This window comes from Carcharodon carcharias, chromosome 9 (assembly GCF_017639515.1).
Source record: "Carcharodon carcharias isolate sCarCar2 chromosome 9, sCarCar2.pri, whole genome shotgun sequence".
Classification (NCBI taxonomy): domain Eukaryota; kingdom Metazoa; phylum Chordata; class Chondrichthyes; order Lamniformes; family Lamnidae; genus Carcharodon; species Carcharodon carcharias.
The window spans coordinates 33,252,365-33,276,020 of NC_054475.1; the positions used below are offsets into that span (position 1 = coordinate 33,252,365).

At 39.7% G+C, this 23,656-nt stretch overlaps 1 protein-coding gene and 1 long non-coding RNA gene across 2 annotated transcripts in view; one reads left to right on the forward strand and one right to left on the reverse strand.

Moving 5' to 3' along the window:
• Positions 1-314: 314 nt before the first annotated feature.
• The window catches only part of LOC121282129 (LEM domain-containing protein 2-like), a 31,126-nt gene continuing 7,784 nt past the window's right edge, over positions 315-23,656 (forward strand). The window contains exons 1-6 of the mRNA XM_041195623.1: positions 315-1,678; positions 8,030-8,070; positions 9,217-9,292; positions 19,708-19,784; positions 21,475-21,554; positions 23,060-23,205. Of these exons, the coding sequence (XP_041051557.1) occupies positions 316-1,678; positions 8,030-8,070; positions 9,217-9,292; positions 19,708-19,784; positions 21,475-21,554; positions 23,060-23,205 (1,783 nt within the window). The 5' untranslated portion in view covers position 315. The remainder of the gene's footprint in view (positions 1,679-8,029; positions 8,071-9,216; positions 9,293-19,707; positions 19,785-21,474; positions 21,555-23,059; positions 23,206-23,656) is intronic.
• Positions 1,592-23,656, reverse strand: part of LOC121282130 — an 82,134-nt gene continuing 60,069 nt past the window's right edge. The window contains exons 2-3 of the long non-coding RNA XR_005943997.1: positions 3,873-3,976; positions 1,592-1,654 (exon numbers count right to left, since the gene is read on the reverse strand). This is a non-coding gene — a long non-coding RNA (uncharacterized LOC121282130). The remainder of the gene's footprint in view (positions 1,655-3,872; positions 3,977-23,656) is intronic.

Consider the following 23,656-nt stretch of genomic DNA (forward strand, 5'->3'; position numbering starts at 1 on the left):
TCTAATGCCCTCTTGAATCCCTTGATTGAACCTGTCTCCACCACACTTTCAGGCAGTGCATTCCAGAATGCACACGAACCACTGGTCGTATGAAAAACCTTTTTCCCACGTCACATTTGCAAATTCGTATGTACCATATGTATTTCTAAAGCCCAGGAACCTGTGCACCTTATTAATCCTTTCTCAAGCGGTCATATACCACCTTCAATGATTTGCGTCCATTTACCCTCAAAAGCCTCAGCCCTTCCACCCATTGAACAATAGCCAACCTGGAGCTCTGCCTAGTGCGCATGCTCACTGCCGGCTAGGTGGAAAATGGCGTCGACAGTCAGCGATAAAGATTTGCGGCGCGAGCTGAAGGCCCTGGGCTACACGGCCGGGCCCATCACCGACAGCACCAGGTCCCTGTACTTAAAAAAATTAGACCAGCTGCAGTACGAAAAGAGTCAGAAAGAACAGAGCAGCCGGGCGCCGCGGAGTCGCCAGAGCCTCTGGCAGCGGGAGAAGGACAGCCCGCCCCCGGAGCCGGAGCCGGAGCCGGAGCAGGAGCAGGAGCCGGAGCAGGCCAGGAGGAGGAGGCCCGGCTTCGTCAACAGCACCAGGGCCGAATTAAACCGCGAGCAGGCCGACCCTGAGCCTCCTATCACACATTCTACAGGTTACTTTACAGATCGACCTCATCCTGTGGCTGACGGACACGAGGGGACATCTGACTGCCTGAGTTCGCCTCGATACACGGGGATTTCTGGCAGCTTTTATTCAGACCCCTATGGCAGGAAATCCGACAGCTCATATTCAAATCGATATACAGGGGCATCTGGCAGCCTGAGTTCAGATCCATTTACCAGGAAAGCTGACAGCTCCTATTCAGATCGATTCACGGCAAAATATCAGAGTCTGGATTCAAATCAATATTCAAAAGATAAAAATAGCTGGAAAAACTCAGCAGGTCTGACAGCATCTGCGGAGAGTGATACAGTTAACGTTTCGAGTCCGTGTGACTCTTCATATTCAAAAGAATCTGACATCTTTTATTCAGGCCCATCTACAAAGAAATATAACAGTTTATATTCAGATCCATATACAAGGAAATCTGACAATTTATATTCAGATCCATATACAAGGAAATCTGACAGCTCATATTTAGATAAATATACAAGGAAATCTGACAGCTCATATTCTGCTCCATATACAAAGACATCTGACAGCTCATATTCAGATCCATATAGAGGGAAATCTGACATCCTGAGTTCAGATCGATATACAAGGAAATATCAGAGCCCGAGTTTGGATCCATACACAAGGAAATCTGACAGCTCATACTCAGATCGATATGCAGGGAAATCTGACAGCCTGAGTTCAGATGTATATACAAGAAGATTGAGCAGCTTGTATTCAGATCGATATATGAGGAATTCAGGCAGCCTCTATTCTGACAGTCATTACAAAGGAAAGTCTGATAGTTTGTCTGAAACTAAACGCTACACAAGACAAACTGCTGCTGGGATTTCCAAACAGGGAGAGCAGAAACCTAAGAATCATCTAGATAAATTCGAGTTTTACCTGTCACGATTTCTCCAGGTGGCCACTATTGTCCTTTGTCTTGTTCTAGCGGGGTTAATCTGTGTCAAAACCTTAGGGTTGCTTGAAGGATCTGAAGAAGACATAGGTGAAAATAGTAAGTACACATGTTGCTTTTCAAAGTAACTAATCTTGATGTTTTGTTTACAGCTTTTGATGGTAGTACAAAAAACATTATGAGAAATACTGAGAGATTAAATATATGCAAAACAAAAATGTCATTTGACTCAGTTGAGGTGTAATTTTAAAATTTGGGAGCTTCCTGCATTCAGAAATTGACAGGCAGGAAAAATCTAGCTGCTGCATTAATCCTGTCCCAAACCATGATGACCAGAGCTTTATGACTAAATACAAATTCCCGAACCCCTCTCCAGGAGAATGGTAAAAACTCAAGGATAATAAGGGAGAAAAGATTCTGGAAAATTCTTCTCAAACCCTTTAAGACAATTGAAACTAGTCCAGGAGACTACCTGGACCTTGCGTTATCTAAATATACACTATTCAAGATAGAGATTAATAGAGGAATATGGGGAATAGTGCAGGAAGGTGAAGATGAGCCATGATCTTAATGGTGGAGTAGGTTCAAAGGGCTGAATTGCCCACTCCTATTTCTTATGCAATGATGCAATATCTCCTTCAGTCACCTCCTTCTTGAAGGTATATTAAGAGTCAGCACCCACCACCAGACAGTAATGTATTCCAGAAGCTCATTGCTCTCTGGGAAAAGAAGTTTATTTCTACTCTTGGATCATTTCATCTCATGTCCCCTGGTTCTTTTGAATTGGTTAAACTGAAACATATCAATAGGGATACCACCCAGGCCGCAGAAACTCATCAAGGCTCCTTGGGCAGCATCTTCCAAACCCACAACCACTATCATCAAGAAAGACAAGGGCAGTAGATGCATGGAAACATCACCACCTGGAAGTTCCCCTCCAAGCCACTCACCATCCTGACTTGTAAATATATCGGCATTCCTTCACTGTTGCTGGGTCAAAATCATGAACCTGTCTCCCTGACAGCACTATGGGTGTACCTACACCACAGGGACTGCAGCGGATCAAGAAGGCAGCTCACCACCGCCTTCTCAAGGGCAATTAGTGATGGGCAATAAATGCTAGCCTAGTGAGCAACGCCCATTTCCCATAAATAAACAGAAAAAATCTATACCTGTGAACCTGCATTGCTGTAAAGTGAATGGACCAAGGACCTTGGTCCATCAGAGTAGTTGAAGTTTTTTGAGTGAGGAAACAATGTTGTAGCTCCCCTCTCCAGTCCACTATATCACTCACCATGTGGTAAGATCAAAATTGGGCACACTGCTCCAGATGCAGTTTGACCAGTGACCTGTATAGTGACAAAATGATGTCCTTCAAGTTATACAGAATGGTTCTGTTAATACAACTCAATACTTTGTTAGCTATAGCTACAGTTTCTGATTTGGTAATGGACTTTGTTATCCGTGCATATTAACACCTAGGACTGTTTCTCAAATCTCTCAGTATTCTTCCCTGAAGAGAAGACCTGTCCTCTGCTTCCAAAAATTTTAAATACATCTGTGTTTCAAAACTCATATCCTATATATCTCAAAGGCAGCCTATTTTTACTGTCTCAACTTTGTCCATCTTGGCCACATCACTCCTTCCCTTGCTCATTCTATCAGTATATCAGCCCTTGAACAGTTTCCTTACTGACCTTCCAAAGTAACTCTTTTACCATGTCCAAAATTAACCCTTACTGGATCTCACCACCCTGTCCTCTGACTGTCTCCCAATACAAAAAATTCACATTTGAGTATTACTGAAAAAAAGCCATGCTATCACCAAAGCTTTTTGTCTTTCACTCATCAAAATAACTTGCAAGAAATTACCAAACTGTAATGGGGGAACAACAATTTATACTGCATGAGAGGAGAGTGCTGGTTGGTAGGAAAGTGGACTCTGATTGGTGGAGTGTTGCCGTAGAGAATGCAGCATGGAGCAATTAGATGCCCAGCTTTGTTCAAATTCAAACTGAGCAGGTCGACTGATTGGTCAAGGCATTGCCCTGGGGAATGAAACAGGGAATGACTTTTCCTGAGCTTTTGTTCAGATGAAAAAGGTGCAAAGTTAGACAGTTCCTTCTGTCTTCAAAGGACAGGGCCCTGTGTGTAAATATATGTGGTTTCCAGCATGCTTAAGTTAGCCACACTGCGGGTTCGACTGACAATCCATGGCCTCACTTCACTCCATCTCTGTAACCACCCACGAAGCGCTCCGATCCTTTAACTTTCAGCACTTTCTATGCTTCACCTTTTCTCCAGGAATTCCTCATTTAGTGGCAGAGTTTTCAGTCATCTTGGTCCTGTTCTCTGAAACTCACTCCATGCCTTGTGAATTTCCTCTCCATCATGGTACTGAAACAGAATAATCCTCTTTTATATAGTGATTTGTAGCCTCTTTGTGTTACAGGCATATTAAAATCAGTAGACCACTATCCTACGTTAGAAGTGTAGCAACTGCAGATAAACCTGTTTATCTTTATATTTCTTATTCATTTATTTGTACTGTTTGAAATTTGCGTGCCTGGATATTTGCAAAGGTCTGTTCTTAATACCATTAGTTAATAAATCAGAAGACTAAAATTGGTAATATTAACAGCTTATTGAGAATATGAATTTAAACTTTATCGGCGGGATTTTACAGTCCCTCCGAAGTCAATGGACTTTTGAATGACTCGCCACATTTTATAGCCCCACCCCCGCTGCGAGGGGTGGTAAAATTCCACCCATGATATGGCTCGAAGGCCCTAAAGTATACACCACGTGGCCCAAAAAAATAAATACTTGAGTGCCCATCTCCTGTATAATTATGTGTCTCATTCAGTAGGGACAAAAGCAGCAGGGTTGTTGTGACAAACAGACTTCCTGAAGATTAAGATTAACCATGAAATGTGGGTTAAAAACTGAAAATGCTGGAAAAACTCAGCAGGTCTGACAGCATCTGTGGAGGGAGAAATATAGGGGAGAATTTTCTCCCCATCGGGGGGGTTGGGTGGGTGTGCAGCCAATCGCTGCCCGTGATCAGCTGTGCACCACCGTTTTACATAGGCGGGCCAATTAAGACCAGTCCAGTGTGACGCACATCCGGAAGTGCTGAGCGCTTCCTGTGCGGGCCGGGAGCAGAGGCTGAGTCGGGGCACAGAGCTGTCTTAGGGAGATTAGTTTGATTTTTTAAAATTTTAATAAAGGAAAAATAAGTTCTTAAGACATGTCCTCTCATGTGACAGTGTCACATGAGCTGGGACATATCTATGAATTTTATTGAAAATTTTTATTAATGTTTTAAAGCCTTCATGAAACCTCATCCCGCCCACAGATGAGGTTTCATGATAAATGCAAAGGCCGCCTGGGTTCTTCGCCTACCTGGCAACCTTAAGGCTGGATGGGCAGCTCAGTTAATAACCTTAATTAGTATTTAAATTGTCTTAATTGGCCTTTGACAGTTCGGCAGGCGCGCAGCCGACTCTGCTGCGCATCTGTCAAACTAAAGCTCTGAATGACGCGAGGTGATGTTGGGATGCACTCCCGACGTCACCGTGCATAATTTTACGCGTTGGCACGCTGACCAAAGATTCTGGCCATAGTTAATGTTTCAAGTCCATATGACTTCTTCAGAGCTAAAGAGAAGTAGAAATGTGATGGAATTTATACTGTTTAAGGGGGCCATAGCAGGTGAAGCTGGATAGAAAGTCAGCAATAGGTGGGGGCTAAGAAGAGATTGACAATGATGTCATGGGCACAAGACAAAGGGAGTGTTAATGGCAATGGTAAGGGATAAAGAAGGTGCTGATAGTGGCATAAAGGTAAGAAAGCAGAATGTGTGAATAGCAGAACAAGGGTCAGCACCCTGTGAAAGAGCAACATGGAACAAGTAACAGATGGCCCTTTTTGGGGGTGGTGGTTGAGGTAAAGGGATTAGGGGGCAAAAAAGGGGATAAAACAATTAATAAAAATAAAAACAAGTAAATAAAAAATAAATTTATAGAAAGGGATTAAAAAAGGGGTGAAGATAGAGGAGAGAGTTCATGGTCTGAAGTTGTTTTCAAACACCAGGAGGGAAATGGAAAGCAATGAAGGTGAACAGGATGAAATAGACAAACAGAAATTCTGTTGGAGAGAAGAGCAACACTTCAAGCAGCACTTCTTTGTCTTGTGTCCATGACAATCTCTCCATAGCCCCCACCTATTGCTGACCTTCTATCCAGCTTCACCTGCTCCACCCCCCTTAAACAATATAAATTTAATCACATTTCTACTTTTTTAGCTATGAAGAAGGGATATACGAGCTCAGAACGTTAACTGTTTCTATATCCACAGATGCTGTCAGACCTGCTGAGTTTTTCTAGCATTTTCTGTTTTTATTTCAGATTCCCAGCATCTGCAGTATTTTGCTTTTATGAAATGTGGGTGTTTATTTTCCATTAGGGTGATAAAGTGTTACTTCATTTTGCACAATAAATCCCTCACTTTCTTTGTGAGTGATGGTGCATGTCCACATCTTGTAGTAAATATTTTAGATAAGTAATGAAGGACCTTTTGACTGCTTTTATTCAATCAGGGTGATGTGATCGAGGTGTTTAAAATGTTAAAAGGATTTCATAGTGTGGATAGGGTGAAACTATATCCTGTGGCGGTGGGAATCAAGAAAAGGACACAATCTTGTAATTAGGGCTAGGCCATTTAGGAGCAAAATCAGAGATCACTTTCACACAAGAGATGTGGAAATCTGGAACTCTCTTTTCTCCCACCTCCACTCCATTCCAGAAGGCTGGGATGCTAGAACAATTGGAGTTTTTAAGATAGATTTTCTGTTGGGTTAAGGTTATAGAGTAAAGGTAGATAAATAGAGTAGAGGTATAGATCAGCCATGATGTAGTTAAATAGCAGAGCAGCAGCTAGGGGCTTAATAGCTTACTCCTGTTCCTAAAATTCCTATATTAATAGTTATTATACATCCTGGTAGAAAAAACTAATATCCACAAAAGCTGCTGTCTACTGTGAACGGTCATGTAGCTACTAGTTATATCAATATGCATAACACTTGTGTTTTAATTCTTAAGCCAAGGAATGATGAAAATTGGTGATACAAAAATGTAAAAGCATGCTATGCAGCTTTGGTGCATTTGTATGAAAATACAGGGCAGCCACACTACATTGGGATAATGCAAATGGATTTAGACAGGCACTTGTTTGTCTAATCTATCAGGTTAATGTCTACCTGGTGTTTTAAAAAATAAATCAGCTTTTGCTGTAAAGAACTTCTTTTCCATTTTGTTTAAAGTTTTTCAAATGTCATGAAGTTACTAATTGGCACATTTGAGTTCACTCCCATCTGTCCTTGAGTCAGGTGATGAATTGTGCCATGTGTTTGAGAAACAGAGTGTGCAAAGTTTTTCCCATTTCAAGATAGAGTTACCAGGCACTTTGCCAATGATGCTAAATACAGTTTCTTGTGTAATAAGTAGGTTTAGTTTGTGTCATTGGACATTTATAGCTTCTTAGAAGCAAGAGTAAATTCAGTTCAAGAGAAATAATTAAAGAAATTAGTTTATTTAAGTTGAAATTTAATGCAAGCAGCAAACTTTTTGTAAATGTAAATATTGTAGTTTTAGTTTGTTTCCAATAAAGATAATTTCAAAGTAATTTTAAAATAATTTTCACATAGGTCAAAATAAGTTTAAAACATAAAAGTATAAAATGTAGAAAAATTTTAAGTGCAGCAAAAATGTATCTCAATTGCATTAGCAGTCACTTAAAAAAATGCTCTTTATACCAGGGTAAAAAATTCATGAGGAATTGTAGCCATCTGCATTGCTACATAATTGTAAATGTACTGAAGACAAATATCAATATGATAGGTGTCATCACAGCCAACAGTACCCAGGCCCTTCTCTAATAATTGGATGCAGACGCAAGCGCGACACATGCATGGTCTCACACACACACACACACACACACAATTAGTAACACTGTTGCTCAGGCTTGGATCATTTAGTTCTGTACAGAATGGGAATTAAATCTGGACTATCCCTCTGATTTTTTTTCAAGAAATCTAATGTGTAAGGCTCAGCTAATAAATTTTTAATTTTTCATGCATTGTTTTTTAATTTATACCTGTTATATTTCTGAGATTTCAGCACTTTTTCAACCTTCATCCTGAATCCTTGTTTAACATTTGTACTATCAAATTGCTGATTCTGAATATTTCTTTAAACAAGACTACATGACTGTTTGCAATGATATTAACATGAATTGCTATATTAAGACTACCTGCTTTTTAACCATTTTTCTACATGTCAAACTGAAACCTTTTATAGGAATCCTCTTCATAACAGATTAGATACTCGTATTTAGTTATCTCGTGTGTGTCTACAACATTTTATAATCGGTGTTTTTCTTTCATTTTAGTTAAGATGTTGCCAATGGATTGCAGCGGTAAAACAGATGCAGTGAGTAACCATTTTGTTTTTAGTTACAATTAATTGACCCTTGGTTGATGGAAGATCTGGAGCTTGTTATAAAATTCAATACAGAAATCCAAATTTGATAAACACTCCACCTCTCCACAATATCAGGAGGCTTTGGGAATATTGAGGAGGCACAATAGAAATGCATGGATCTTTTAGTGTATTTAAGCAAGGTTATGTTTCCAATTAATTTACTTCAATCTGTATTAAAATTGTACTTAAAACTTAGGTTTGAATTGATGGATGACTAATTTTCCAGATCTAAGTGTCACCAAAATAATTACAATATGCCTTCTGGTAACCCATAACAAATTAGTTGTAGAACTGCATAGTCTTCTCAACAATTACTCCTGTGGAGCTCTGTCTTCCTCAGTACAGGAACAATCTGATTTCTTAAAAGAACAATTAGCCCTTTAGCAAATCGTGATCAATGTAGCACATTGAATGTTTTCTGAATGGTTATAATTTAACATATACATAAGTTTTACATTGATAACACTGATCCATTCTTGTTCAGATTCTATTTCCTTAATATAAAAGATAGAAACTATTGGTCACAGTAATGTTAAAACTTAAAATTATGGAAGAGTTTGAGAGAGTAAATGATGAGTTTTAACTATAATTTTTTTCTAACATTTTGACTTCCCTACCGACATTGGACAGTTGTAATGTTTCATGGCAAATTCAGATCAAGAATAATCTAAACCTAAGGCAAAATCTGATTCAGACTCATAATGCTGATATATATATATATATATATACACACACACACTATGTTCAGAAGTAGTTCAAAAATGTTGAGCATCCATATGCTGATGCTTGGCTATGGCATTAATTGCTCACTGGAGGTCACTGTTCTGTACTAGATGTGCAGTGCAGAATGCCAGCATAAAGGTTGTTTGCAGTCTAAAGCAAAACTGAGCTAATGAACAGTTCTTTATTTGTTTTTGAATAAAGATAGGCTGAATTAAATAATTTGTGACTCTTCTCATATCTATATATACTTGTTAAAATACAAAACTTTTCACAGTATTTAGTTTAGCCTTTTTTCATTTTTAGATTTATGTTGTTTCATGAATTATTTTTATTAATATTTTAATTTCATTTAGTGAGTTTTCTTTTTTCCAGTTTTGCCAAGCTGAAGAACACAAAATCATGATGCTCATATTGTCTGAAATTTATGAGTATTTGGCAGAAATGGCAGGTAAGTTCAAGGATAATCTCAAAATAGGGAAATACTCTTGCTGTAAATTACAATATCTAACTACAAAAATTGTAAGTTATAAGCTGCTAAGGAAAATATGAGTTTTCCAAAACTGAGTTTAACACCTGCCATACCATGGATTTTTAAGAAGAGAGTAAGTTGCTCTAATTTAATCAGAATTGTGGATAAGATGACATGCAACTGTGTTAAAATTAATTACATCCAATTTAACAAGGCTGGAGGATTTTAGCTGGTCTATGTCATTAACCAAACTCTAAATTCAGGTCTGAGAGGGCAGTTTATTACAAAGACAGTGCCTTAAATCCAGCACGACTCTCCTTCAAAGTGTTTTATAATTTGTTTTAAAGCACTGTGTTATACATCACTGTAACATGTCTGCGGTCCATCAGAATTGAGGATGACATCCATCAGGCTTGGTGAGACTTAAGATGACTGAAGAGCCCAATTCTGGATCCACATGCCCTTCCCAGTAGGGGCACGTTGTTGCTCAGGGGAATGGAAATCGCAGCCCCGGGTTGGCTTCCTTCTCCTTCCTCTGCCGCCGCCATTCTGCCTTGCTGTTGAATCGCTGAGCCTCAAAGTGGCTTGCACCAGGTGGTGCCATGCTGAGGCTATCAGCAGCATTCTCCTCCCTGTCAGTGGTGTTAATGCCTCCATGCTTTAGGGCGACCTTGAGTGTATCCTTATACCTTTTCTTTTGGCCGCCCTTTGAGCGTTGATCAACGGGGAGCTGTGAGAAGAGAACCTGCTAAGGGAGGCGGTTTTTGAGAAACCCAATGTAATGGCCTGTCCATCAGAGTTGGTTTCTCAGGAGTAGGGCTTCAATGCTGGTAGACGCAGCTTCATGGAGGATGCTCGCATTAGTCCGCCGGTCCTCCCATTTGATCCCCAGGATTCAACGCAAGCACCTCTGATGGAAGCGCTCAAAGATCTTAATGTGGCGTCAGTAGACAGTCCATGTTTCGCTGCAGTAGAGAAGGGTGATCAACACAATGGCCTGATAAACCAAAACCTTTGTTGACTTGCAAAGGCCCCTGTTGTCAATGACACATTGACGCAGCTTGAAGAAGGCAGCGCTGGCACAGTTGACTTGGTGTTGGACTTCCTCATTGATGGTAGTCCCTTGGGAGAGGTGGTTGCTGAGCTAAGGGAAGTGTGCACATATTCCAGAGCCACCCCATCTACGTAGATGGCGCAGGGGATGCTCAACTAGCCTGGGGAAGGTTCGTGAAGGACCTTCGTCTTGGTGATGTTTAAGGACAGGCCAAGGCTCTTGTACGAGGTGTTGAAGAGTTGAAGCGTCTTTTGCATGTCCTGTACAGAGTGAGCCATCATGCAGCAGTCATCCACAGACTGAAGGTCATGGATGTCCACAGTGGTGAGTTTTATTTCTGCCCGCAAGTGACTGAGGTTGAAGAGCTTCCCATCCAGACAATACTGAATACTACGAATACTGACACCAGGTGGTAGGTCATCACGGATGAGATGGATCATGCCAATCAGGCAAATGTTGAACAAGGTGGGGGCAATCACTCAACCTTGTTTGACCCCGGTCCAGATGTGAAAGGTGTTAGTTTCAGGTCCTCCACTCAGGACCGTGGTGGTCATGTTGTCATGCAGGAGTTTCAGGATGGTGACAAACTTCAATGGGCAACCAAAACATTGGAGGACGATCCATAGAGCTTCATGATTTAAAAAATCAAACGTTGTGGTCTGGTCGACGAAAGCAAGGAACGATTCTTGATTTTGTGCCCGACATTTTTCCTGGATTGTCTAGCCAGAAAGTCCATGTCCACAGTACTCTGGGACAGTCTGAAACCACACTGGGTTTCCAGGAGGATCTCCTCAGCGACGGGATGAAGGCGGTTCAGGAGGATGCGGGCCAGGATCTTACCCACGATGGACAGGAGGGAAATCTCCCTGTCGTTTTCACAATCAGATTTGTCCCCCTTCTTGTGAATAGTAATGATGGTCGCATTTTTTAGATTCTGGGGGATGCCCCCTTTGTCTCAGAGGTGGAGGATGAACTGCTGGAGCCATGACATGAGCTGATAGCTGCCAACTTAGTAGACCTCTCCGGGTATACCGTCTTGCCTGCAAACTTTGTTGATTCATCTGTTGGATGGCCCGCTTAAGCTCATTGATGGTTAGTGGATCGCCAAGGATATTGTGGTGTCTCCTCCAATATGGTAGAATCCTGATTGAGGAGCAGTTTGACGTGCTCCTTCCAACACTGACGGATGGCATTGTCCTCATTGAGGAGCCGGGAGCCGTCCTGTGATCTGAGAGGTGTTTTGTCCAGTCAAACGGGGTCCATAGATCGTCTTGGTAGCCTGGAAGAAATTGTGCTGGTCAGTGTAGGTCATAGAGTCATAGTGGTCTTCAGCACAGAAAAATGCCCTTTGGCCCAGTGAGTCTATGCTGGTCAAACAAGTACCTAACTATTCTAATCCCATTTTCCAGCACTAAGCCCATAGCCTTGTAAGCCGTGGCATTGCAAGTGTACATCCAAATACTTCTTAAATGTTACTGAGGTTTAGAGGGGCTGTGAACAAGAATGTTTTCACCCAGAGGGTGGTGGGAATCTGGAACTCACTGTCTGAAAGGGTGGTAGAGTCAGAAACCCTCATAACCTTACCTTAAATCTATGACCCTGGTTATTGATCCCTCCACCAAGGGGAAAAGTCCCTTCCTGTCTACCCTATCTATGCCCCTCATAATTTTATACACCTCAATCATGACCCTCCTCAATCTCCTCTACTCCAGGGAAAATAATCCCAGTCTATCCAATCTCTCCACATAACTATAAGTCTCCAGCCCAGGCAACATCCTGGTAAATCTCCTCTGCACTCTTTCTAGTGCAATCACATCCTATAATGTGGATACCAGAACAGTACGCAATACTCTAGCTGAGGCCTAACCAGCATTTTATACAGTTCCAGCATAACCTCCCTGTCTTATATTCTATGCCTCCGTTAATAAAGGCAAGTATCCCATATGCCTTCTTAACCACCTTATCTACCTGTCCTGCTACCTTAAGAGACCGGTGGACATGCACACCAAGGTCCCTCTGATCCCTGGTACTTCCCATGGTCCTACCATTCATCATGTATTTCCAGTGCTTTGTCTGAATCTCGTGTCCTTCTCCACCCACCAGTTGTTTTTCATGCCTCGAATGTGTCACTGGACCTCAGCCTTCAGTTGGAGGTACACTGCCATCATTCGCATGGCTGACTTTGCCAGGTGATGAAGGCTGCTCACTTCTGCTCAAGGAGACCGTGGATCGTGGTGTCTTTGGCGTCACACCAGTCCTGGTTCTGTCGTGGTGTGAAGCTGATAGTCTGTGCACAAGTGTCTAGGACAGGGGACTTGAGTTGATCCCACTATGCTTGGATGGAAATGGCATCAGTGGCAGGCACTTGCTCCAGTGCACTGTGCAACTGAGCCTGGAACTCTTCCCACAACCTCAGGTCTTTCAATGCTGCAACATTCGCCTTTCTCCATGCAGCTTTTTGGGTCCTCTGGTGTCTTGGCGCCAGGCAGATGGTCATCACGGAGCGTACAAGTTGATGATCCATCCATCAACATTCTGAACCCTTCATGGCCCTCGTGATAAGCATATCCCTCAGGCCTCTGCCTCGGACAATGATGTCGTCCAGGAGGTGCCAATGCCCCAACCTTGTGTGCCTCCATAGTGCCTTAAATCAAGCACGACTATCCTTCAAAGTGTTTTCTAATTTGTTTTATAGCACTGTGTTATACATCACTGTAACGTGTAATGTGCAGCCACTTTGCACAACTTGGATTGGTACAATGGGGAGTTCTGAATAGATGTATCATTTTTAAGAATGACACAGATAAACAGCTATCAGATGTAATATTTTTCTCTTTCTGACCCTTTTCTGGAAATGTTAACTCCTTGCCCAGTTGGCCATTATTCAACATCAGTGACTTCAACAGCGTAAGCCTAATTTGTGCCACTTGGTATTCCCAGTGATGAGAGGATCCTGGCCAGTTTGTTCCACTGAAGCAATGAGGCCTATTGTAGCACTCTCAGCTAAAATTCAGCTCACTCTACATAATCAAGTATCAAACCTGAGATCTACCTGGTTGTGTGGCTTAGCTGCTCAGTGAATTAATTTACTAAGTCATCGGTAGAGCCATTTTGCAGATGCTCAAGCTATTAACCCACTCTTTCTACACAAGATTTTGCCCAGTTCAGTAGCTGAAAAAAATTGCAGTGGAAACATAAAAATCCTTTGAAGGCCTGACAATATACTTGCATGGAGTCTGTTTTCCCTGCCTGGTGAGTAAATTTAGGGGTCATAATCTCAGAATAAGAGTTCAGCCATTTAGAATTGAAATATATTGACTCAGAATTCTATGCCCAGAAAACTGCATGCTTAACCATTAGATATATTCAAAACTGCACATGATAGATTTTTTGCATATTATGGGATTTTGCAAATAGAATGGGAAAATGGAGTTCACTAGAAGTTAGCTATGATCTTATTGAATGATGGAGCAGGTTTGAGGGGCTGTATGACTTGCTCCTGCATCTAGTCCTCATGTGTAAGCCAGTTTCATTCAATAGGATGTTTAGGGTATTATTGATGAAGATAAAGAGTCTAAATATTTTTGGCACACCTCCATGTTTTTGTGTAAAATTCTTTATTTTGCATCAATCAAGCCTGCACATTTATACTTAACCCCACTTAAAATTAGTCAGTCTTTAGTTTTTCACTGGTTTTGAATCCCGTGCATCAGTCATAACTATAACCAAGAGATGTAAGTAGGCGATGTATTGGCTGCACTGTCTCTTATCAGTCATTGAATGATGCCCAGTGATGACTGACCTTTCTGTGTGGAAACATATACCTCTGCTTAGCTACTTTCCACACCAATGCATAGGTTATCAACCCTGCAGGATTACTTGGAGTCTTCAGAAATTCTCCAAAAAACTGCTATGAGGAACTCAGGAGAAAAATCATAGAAGTGTAAAAATATTTTTTGTGGGTTTTTTCATTGAACACATCTGTTTATTAGTTCTAAAAATACTGGAGTTGGGGTAAACAAGGCCTTTTGGCTCGGGCAAATGGTTGGAGGTGAGAGGTCACATGATTGAACCTCCAGGAAAATGTTACAGCAGAAGTTACAAGAAGTTGCACTGGAAACAAATAAAAATTATTTGAGAGCCTGATAAAGTTCTCGCATGGAATCTGCAACTAACGTTGAGATAGGAGAGATGGTGAACATGGGTTCTTGACTGATATTCTGCCTGTTGAAGTTACTGTTTAAAGTAACTAATGGAACTATTTAAATTTACTTAAGATATAGTGGATTAATTGAATTTTAGGAACCATTGAAACATCCTCTGAAATCATATGCTTCTGGAAAATGGACAGAAAAATGGCATATTCAACTGAGTCTCCAAGATGATGCATTCTCACACAAAAGAGTACATTTCACTGTTTAAAATCAGTGAGGAGGGAGCTGGGAGCTTCACTGTTTAAAATCAGTGAGGATGGAGCTGGGAGCTTCACTGTTTAAAATCAGTGAGGAAGGAGCTAGGAGCTTCACTGTTTAAAATCAGTGAAGAGGGAGTCGGGAGCTTCACTGTTTAAAATCAGTGAGAAAGGAGTTAGGAGTGCGGCCATTTCAGCTGCTGAAGAAACTGAGTGATTTGCCATGGCACCATGGTACAAGAAGCTGTTCAAGCAGGAGAGCAAAACACTAGGTGAAAGTATGGTGACGGGGATTGACAATATTCTTTGCAGCAAAGAGCAAGAGTGCAGAAGGCTGTGTTGCCTGCCTAGTGCCAGGATTCGTGATACCTGTTCAGGGCTGGAGAGGAACTTGCAGTGGGAGGGGAAGGATCCAGTGGTCATGGTACATGTAAGTACCAATGACATAGACAGGACAAGGAAAGAAGTCCTACGCAGTCAATATGATGAGCTAGGCATCAAATTAAGCAGAATCTCAAAGGTAATAATCTCTGGATTATTACCTGAGCCATGTGCAAATTGGCATAGTGGAAATAAGATTAGAGGAATGAATGTGTGGTTCAAAGACTGGTGAGGGAAAAGTAGGTTCCAGTTCGTGGGGCATTGGCACCAGTACTGGGGAAAGTGGGGGCTGTACCATTGAGATGGTCTACACCTGAACCATTCTGGGACCAGTGTTCTTGCAAACCGCATAAGTAGGGAAGTAGAGAGGGTTTTAAACTAAAGAGTGGGGGCAAGAGATCAAAAGTGGGAAGATGTGGTATATCAAAGAGTAGAGACAAGGTAAGAGGAAGATATTAATATGGGAAATGATAGACTGACAGGAAGGGACAGAGTGTGCAAATCCAAGAGCAAATCAACAGATAGGGCTAGAGGTTACAAAAATAATAAAAGGACAAAACTTAAGGTTCTGTATCTGAATGCCTGTAGCGTTCGAAACAGAACAGATGAACTGATAGTCAAATAGAGATAAATAAGTACAATCTAATAGCCTTAATAGAGACATGGCTGCAGAATGGCATAAATTGGGACCTGAATATTGAAGGGTACATGACGTTTAGAAAGGACAGGAAGCTAGGAAAAGGTGGAGGGATGGGTCTGTTTATTAAAGATGACAGCACAATATAGAGAGGGATGACCTAAGTTCAGGAAACCAGGATATAGAAGTGGCTTCGGTAGAGATGAGGAATGATAAAGGCAAGAATTCACTTGGGGAGTGATGTACAGGCCCCTAACAGCAATCATATGGTAGGACAGGGTATCAAGGAAGAAACAGCGGGAGCGTGTCAGAAAGGCACAACGATTATCATGGGGGATTTTAATCTACATATAGAAAAATTAGGTGGGTCAAGGTAGTGTAGCTGACAAATTCATAGAGGGTTTTATGGATAATTTCTTAGATCAGCATGTTTTGGAGCTGAGCAGGCTGTACTAGACCTGGTATTGTGAAATGAGGTTGGATTAAATAATGATCTCAGACTGAAGGTGGCCCTAGGTAAAGGTGATCATAAAATGATTGAAATTTACATTCAATTTGAGAGAGAGAAGAGTGGGTCTAAGTCTAATATTTTAAGCTTAAATAAGGGCAATTATGAGGGCAGGAAAGCAGAGCTAGTGAAAGTGAACTGGCAGTTTAGTTAAGGTATAGGTCAATGGGAATGCAGTGGCAGACATTTAAGGGGAAATTTCAGAATATACAGAATAGATACATTTCAACAAGAAAGAAAAATTCCAAGGGGAGGATCCATCATCCATGGTTAACTGAACAAAGTTAATGATAGTATCAAACTTAAAGAAAAAGCGTATAATTGCACAAGGATGGGTAGAAGGTTGGACAAAATATAAAGTACAGCAAAGAATGATAGAAAGATCAACACAGAGAGTCCGAGAGAAAGCTAGCTAGAAATATAAAGACAGATAGTAAGAGTTTTTATAGCTATTTAAAAAAGAAAAGAGTTAACAAACTGAGTGTTGGTCCTATGGAAAATGAGTCTGGGGAATTAATAATGGAAAATAAGGAGATGGCAGATGAATTGACCAGGTATTTTACATCGGTCTTCACTTTAGAGGATACAAGTAACATCCCAGAAATAGCTGTATCAGGAACTGGAAGGGAGAGAGGAAATCCAGAAGGTTACAATCACCGGGAATTGGTACTTAGCAAATTGCTGGAACTGCGGGTTGACAAGTCCCCGGGTCCTGATGGATTCCGTCCTAGGGTCTTAAAAGAAGTGGCTGGTAAGATAGTTGTTGTGTTGGGTTTAATTTTCCAAAATTCACTAGATTTGGAGAAGGTTCCATTAGATTGGAAAATAGCTAATATAACTCCTTTTTCCAAAAAAGGATGGAGACGGAAAGCAGGAAACTATAGGCCAGTTAGCTTAACATCTGTCATAGGGAAAATGTTAGAAGCTATCACTAAATACATTATAGCAGGGAACATAGATCACTTCAAGCTAATCAAGCAGAATCAACATAGTTTTGTGAAAGGAAATCATGTTTAACTAATCATGTGCTGTGGATTAAAGGGAACCAGTGGAGGTACTGTACTTAGGTTTCCAGAAAGCATTTGAGAAGGTACCACATCAAAGGTTATTGTGGAAAATGAAAGCTCATTGTGTAGGGTGTACACTGTCATGGATAGAATATTGATTAACTGACAGGAAACAGAGTGTAGGTATAAATGGGTCATTTTCTGGTTGGCGGAATGTGACGAGTGGTGTGCCACAGGGATCAGTGCTGGGGCCTGAATTTTTTACAATTTATATAAACGATTTGGATGAAGGGACCAATAGTGTGATTGCTAAGTTCGTTGATAATACAAAGACAGGTAGGAAAGTAAGTTGTGAAGAGGACATAAGGAAGCTACAAAAGGATGTAGGTAGGTTAGGTTAGTGGGCAAAGATCTGGCAAATGGAGTATAATGTGGGAAAATGTGAGGTTATCCATTTTGGCAGGACGAATAAAAAAGACGCATATTATCTAAATGGTGAGAGATCGCAGAGCTCTGATGCAGAGGGATCTGGGTGCCCTGGTGCATGAATCACAAAAGGTTAGTATGCAGGTGCAACAATTAATTAGCGAAGCTAATAGAATGTTATTGTTTATTGCAAAGGGAATTGAATACAAGAGTGGGGGGGGGTTATGCTTCAGTTATACAGGGCATTGGTGAGGCTACATCTGGAGTGTTGTGTTCCATATTGATCACCTTATTTAAGGAAAGATGTTATTGCATTGGAAGCGGTTCAAAGAGGGTTTGCTAGGCTAATACCTGAAATGGGCAGATTGTTCAACGAGGAAAAGTTGGACAGACTAGCTTGTATCCGCTAGAGTTTAGAAGAATAAGAGATGACTTGATTGAAACTATAAGATCCTGAGGGGCCTTGACAAGTTGGATGTGGAAAGAACGTTTCCTCTTGTGGGAGAATCTAGAACTAGGGGTCACTTTAAAATAAGGGGGTTGCCCATTTAAGACAGAGATGAGGAAACTTTTCGTTGTCTCCGAGGTTTGTGAGCCTTTGGAATTCTCTTGCTCAATAGGTGGCTGAGGTAGAGTCTTTGAATACCTTTAAGGCAGAGACAGATAGATTCTTGATAAGTAAAGGGTGGTGAAAGTTTATCAGGAGTAGGCAGGAATGTGGAGTTGAGGTTAAAATTAGATCAGCCTCGATCTTATTGATTTTTATTTGTCCAGCCTACTGTGGCTCCGAATTCATATGTTCATATATTTATGTTTATACTGAAATCCTTAGCTTATCTGCTTCATTAATCCAAATCCTTCTGAATGATAAAAACAAAAAGCGACCGCTTTGCAGAACACCTGCGGTCTGTCCGCAAGAATGACCCAAACCTCCCTGTCGCTTGCCATTTTAACACTCCACCCTGCTCTCTTGCCCACATGTCTGTCCTTGGCTTGCTGCATTGTTCCAGTGAAGCCCAACGCAAACTGGAGGAACAACACCTCATCTTCCGACTAGGGACTTTACAGCCTTCCGGACTGAATATTGAATTCAACAACTTTAGGTCGTGAGCTCCCTCCCCCATCCCCACCCCCTTTGTTTCCCCCTTCCCTTTTTTTTCCAATAAATTATAAAGATTTTCCTTTTCCCACCTATTTCCATTATATAATATATAAAAAAAACCCCACTAGAGCTATACCTTGAGTGCCCTACCATCCATTCTTAATTAGCACATTCGTTTAGATAATATCACCAACTTTAACTCTAACACCTATGTGTTCTATTGTACTATTGTCGTTGACATCTTTTGATGATCTGCTTCTATCACTGCTTGTTTGTCCTTACAACCACACCCCCCCCCCTCCACCTCTCTGTCTCTCTATCTCTCCGCCCCCCACACACACACCTTAAACCAGCTTATATTTCAAATCTTTCTTGGACTCGAACTCAAGTTCTGTCGAAGGGTCATGAGGACTCGAAACGTCAACTCTTTTCTTCTCCGCTGATGCTGCCAGACCTGCTGAGTTTTTCCAGGTAATTCTCCTTCTGAATGATGTTTATCTTTATGTTTTTCACCCAGTCAAGGGGTTTTGTGGTTGGCAAAGGCCAAACATAATGTGTTCTTCACGTCAATCCATTAGCATTTACCAAGTTACATTCCAACTACAGCAATGCGGTATACTGTTAAAATATAACTTGTTACTTTCCCTTTGTGCTGCTTAACTGAATAAGTAATTCTTTCTTGGACTGATTTTAAAATAGCGGCAGTCCATGCCAGAATGAACTAATAAATTGCATTTAGATGGATTTATGCTTCTCATTAAAGTGTCAGTTAATTTTGGATATTTGACTCTCCCTTAGAAATACACATTTTAGTTATTAAATGGATGATTTGTATTTAAAACGAAATGTTTAATTTTTGAACTTCTAGGTGAATTTGAATGTGGATCTGAATATCCACTGAAGAGCAAATGTATACCAGTCATTGATGTAAAGCATCACTTAGCAGTAAGTAATGCATTTTAACCTGAAAGTATTTTTCAAGCTGAATACAATCAGTTAAAGTTTAATTGCGGCTCAGAGGATGGGGAGTTTTGGGCTATAAAACATGACCATAGAAATTAATAAAGAAGATATGGGTGAAATTCAGATGTGTAATATTGCCATATAAATGTCAAAGCGTTTATCAGAGATTTGTTTTCCTACATGTTAATGCTGACATTGACCCATTTAACTTTGAATGAGTTAATAGTCTTTTAAAATAGTGGACAAAAGAGACTCATACAAATATGCTACTGTTGTTTTATACTGGTATTGTGCATAATAATTTCATTATTTAATGAATGTCAGTTTAGAGGAAAGGGAAATGACATTAGAATAATGTAGCAAACTATTGTTGGAGTATGCAATGAAAATGATCACAATTGCTCTTTTAAACTAATCACTATAAAAATTAATTATGTTTTTTTCAAGTCAGCACATAAGTAACACCACTATATTTAACAATAACCATTGGTCATTAAAAGCTGCAAACATAAATCAGAATTAGTCTTTGGCCTCAGGAGAGAAGAAGCAAACTCTTGCACTGAGTTATCTCTTATCACTGGATTGATTTAATTGACATTGTACATCAGCAGAAACCAAAGAATAAGTATGAAAAACAAATTGATTATATTGCCGTGTGTTGTTTCCAGCAAAATGTTACAACCATGTTTACAAGATTACCTTCAGTTTGGAGCTGGAAAATTTGACTATGATATTTGTTTTTACATCTTCTCTATTCCATTTGTCTAATATTCCTGGTATTGAGGGGTAAAAATTTAGATTTGCTATTCCTTGCTGGGTGCTAGGAGCGTGTTTCATAAAATAGCACACCCAAAGGCCATAATTTTCTGTTTGTTAACTATAATGTATGAAAAATTGTGACCCGGGAGTGCACAATTTCGTAATATGAGCTCTTGACTCACATGAAGAAAGAAACATAAACATTTTTACCCCTAGGTTATAGGCCTGAACATTCAGGGCATTAAATCCTTTCACTAACTAATTTTCTGTTACCCTTAAGAAATGTGCTGGCCATGCTTCTTTCTGAAAGATGGGTTGTGTGCAACCAATGGCAATCTCAATGTAAGTTTACTAGACTTTGCTAAATTCTGCACTTGGAGCGATCTAATAATGGATCTTTTCAGCAGCCTTATTTAATGAATCAGACACAATTACTGGTAATTGTGAATGACCTGCATGTTGAAAGTTAGAAGCACTGATAGCTCTGTATATCCTGTGTAAAAGCTGATGTAAACACTTGATTGGTGACTTTGGAAACTAGTTTGTTATCAAGCAACGTTTCTGCATGATTTTAATATGCTGATAGTGCCACTAGCACCTTTCGTAAGAGACCACTTTCTACTACTTTCCTTCATTTTTATTAAATGTTGATTTTTGTCGCTGAAATTCCAAGGCTCAGTAACTGGATTAGCAGGAAAATCTTATCCTCAAACTATCTGTGGTTCAACGTTAAATTTAGGTTTGAATTCATAAATCTCGTAAATGCACCCTGAAATTCCTCTTAAATGACCTGTACCATTTTGACTGTGACAAAAAAGAATTTTTACAGGATCATCTAGCAGAGTGGCTGAAACATTTTTTTAAAGTCTCCATTTGTTATTGCTTACTCATTTATATTAAATTGCATTCCCAGATTTCTGATGTTTCGAATTTAGAAAAATTTGATGAGGCACTAGTGTGGATCATTCAGAGTACCCGGGACCTAGGGATTAGGTGAGTTGTGTGTTTTCCCATATTTTAGCTGGAACTAATTCTTGAAGTATTTGAATGCATAAAAAGGAACATAATTTTTTGTAATTGTGCATGGGATTCTACCACTTTTTTCCCCATATCTTTTTTTAAAAAATTTTAAACATACAAAATGATGAATTGGGAATACAGTTCAAATTTCAATTACTTTTTGACCAGATTTGAAATAGTATTTTTATCTCCTCCTTTATTTCTTTTGAAAGAAATTTTTTGAAAACTGCACTTGTTTCCTATGCAAATTTCACCAAAATGAATAAGTAAACTTCTGCAATGGCCATATGACTGTGTCTTAGAAGGACTTATATTTCACTGTTAGAATGTATGTACAAATTAAGAACAAGAAAATGCAATTAAAATGTCTTTCCTGGATGTCAAGAGTTCAAATTTAAATCCATTTTGGCAAACTCAGGAAAGTTCACAATTGGCAAAATGTTCAACTGTTTCAGCATTTAAGTGTTATATTAATAGAGTTCAAACGTTTTTGTAAAAAGATAATGTTTGAACAAGTAACATTAATGCAGTACTCCTCTCAATAAACTGTAATCCACTTTGTAAATTTAGATGGATTGATGATAAGAAGTTAGCTCATTTTCTTTTTTCTTAGTCATTCATTTTTTGAAAAATTAAGCTGCTTTGGGTTCAGCAATATTAATCAGTGAAGTGGTAAGATGTGGCTTTGAACTTGGGATTTGGCACGCAACAAGTTGTCAGTTTGAGGCCCTCCCTTCATGGAAGGTGCTGTTTTCAACTGAAATGCTTTCTCATAGGACGAGAAATCAGTGAGCCTTCCCCTTCTATTGGTGGGATCAAAAGCAGCTTTGGTTGATGAGGTAACAAGACAACAAAAATTAGGTGCTATAAATTTTCCCTTTTGTCTTTATCAAAGAAAATCCCATCTGCTTTGTACTGTCATGAGACTTTGTTTTTGAATCACTGTTCCTTAATTGGAAACAGCATACAGAAAAATTACAGCTTCATGGAAGAAGTCAAGCCATGTGTCATATTAAAGGTTTTCAATATTAACTTTCCTCCATAAGAACTATCAAAACAATGGCTGGGACCACATGGTTGGTTATTTTGACCAAGAATTCTCATAACTGTTTGAACTTAAAATGGACAAAAATATCAACAACTATAGAAAATTGTTTCTATTATATATGTTCTCTAAATGGTACGTTGCAGAAGCTTCTGGTTAAAATTATGCCTAAGCTACTTGATGTATGGTAAAAACAATCAGTTGACTTGCGATGGCCTCATAATTAATGGCCTTGCAATTATAGGTCCTCTCGAGCAAAGTACCACAACACATTTGGTAGTTATCCTTAATAAAGATTATCACTGTCAAATTTCAATAATTGACTTGAAACACCTTATCTTATATATAATTGATTTAAAAACTTAGTGACAATTGCAGCCATGTTCTTGAAGAAAGTTCACGTAATTGTCATATCTTGCATATCTTGTTATAGGCTAGTTGGTAAAGATTCTGAAGCAGAGGTGACTTCAGTGGATCAAGTGACTTGTCTTGAATCTACGCGCCCACAAATGAATTTGTATTGTCGCCTCCGTAATGCAGTTTTTAATATTCTTCACAGAACATTAATCTTTATCTTGGGTAAGTCATTGGAAGTATTAATCTGTGTAGATGTAACATAATATTTTAGATTTTAAAATGATCAGCCTTACAGTAGTGGTAGTCTCAGGCCAAGAACAGTGACAGATTTGGCAACAATCTTAGCAAAAATAATCATCTCAAAAAGTTCACGATGCAAGATAAGAGGACCACTCATGCTTACTTCTAACGAGGAACTAGCAAGAATCGCTCTAATCCAAATCTCATGTTTGTTGCATTATGGATATAATATGTGGGAAAATGTGATGTACCTTAATGCATTTGTTATTTTCAGAAGGTTACTTCATCTTTATTACTTCTTACTCAAATTTTTTAATGTTAACAATATCTTTCCAACTATCTTAATGCATGGAATGAAAAACACTGATCATATTCTGTTGTTCATTGCAACAAAACTATAATTTTAACAAACCACCTCACCTCTATAATTTGA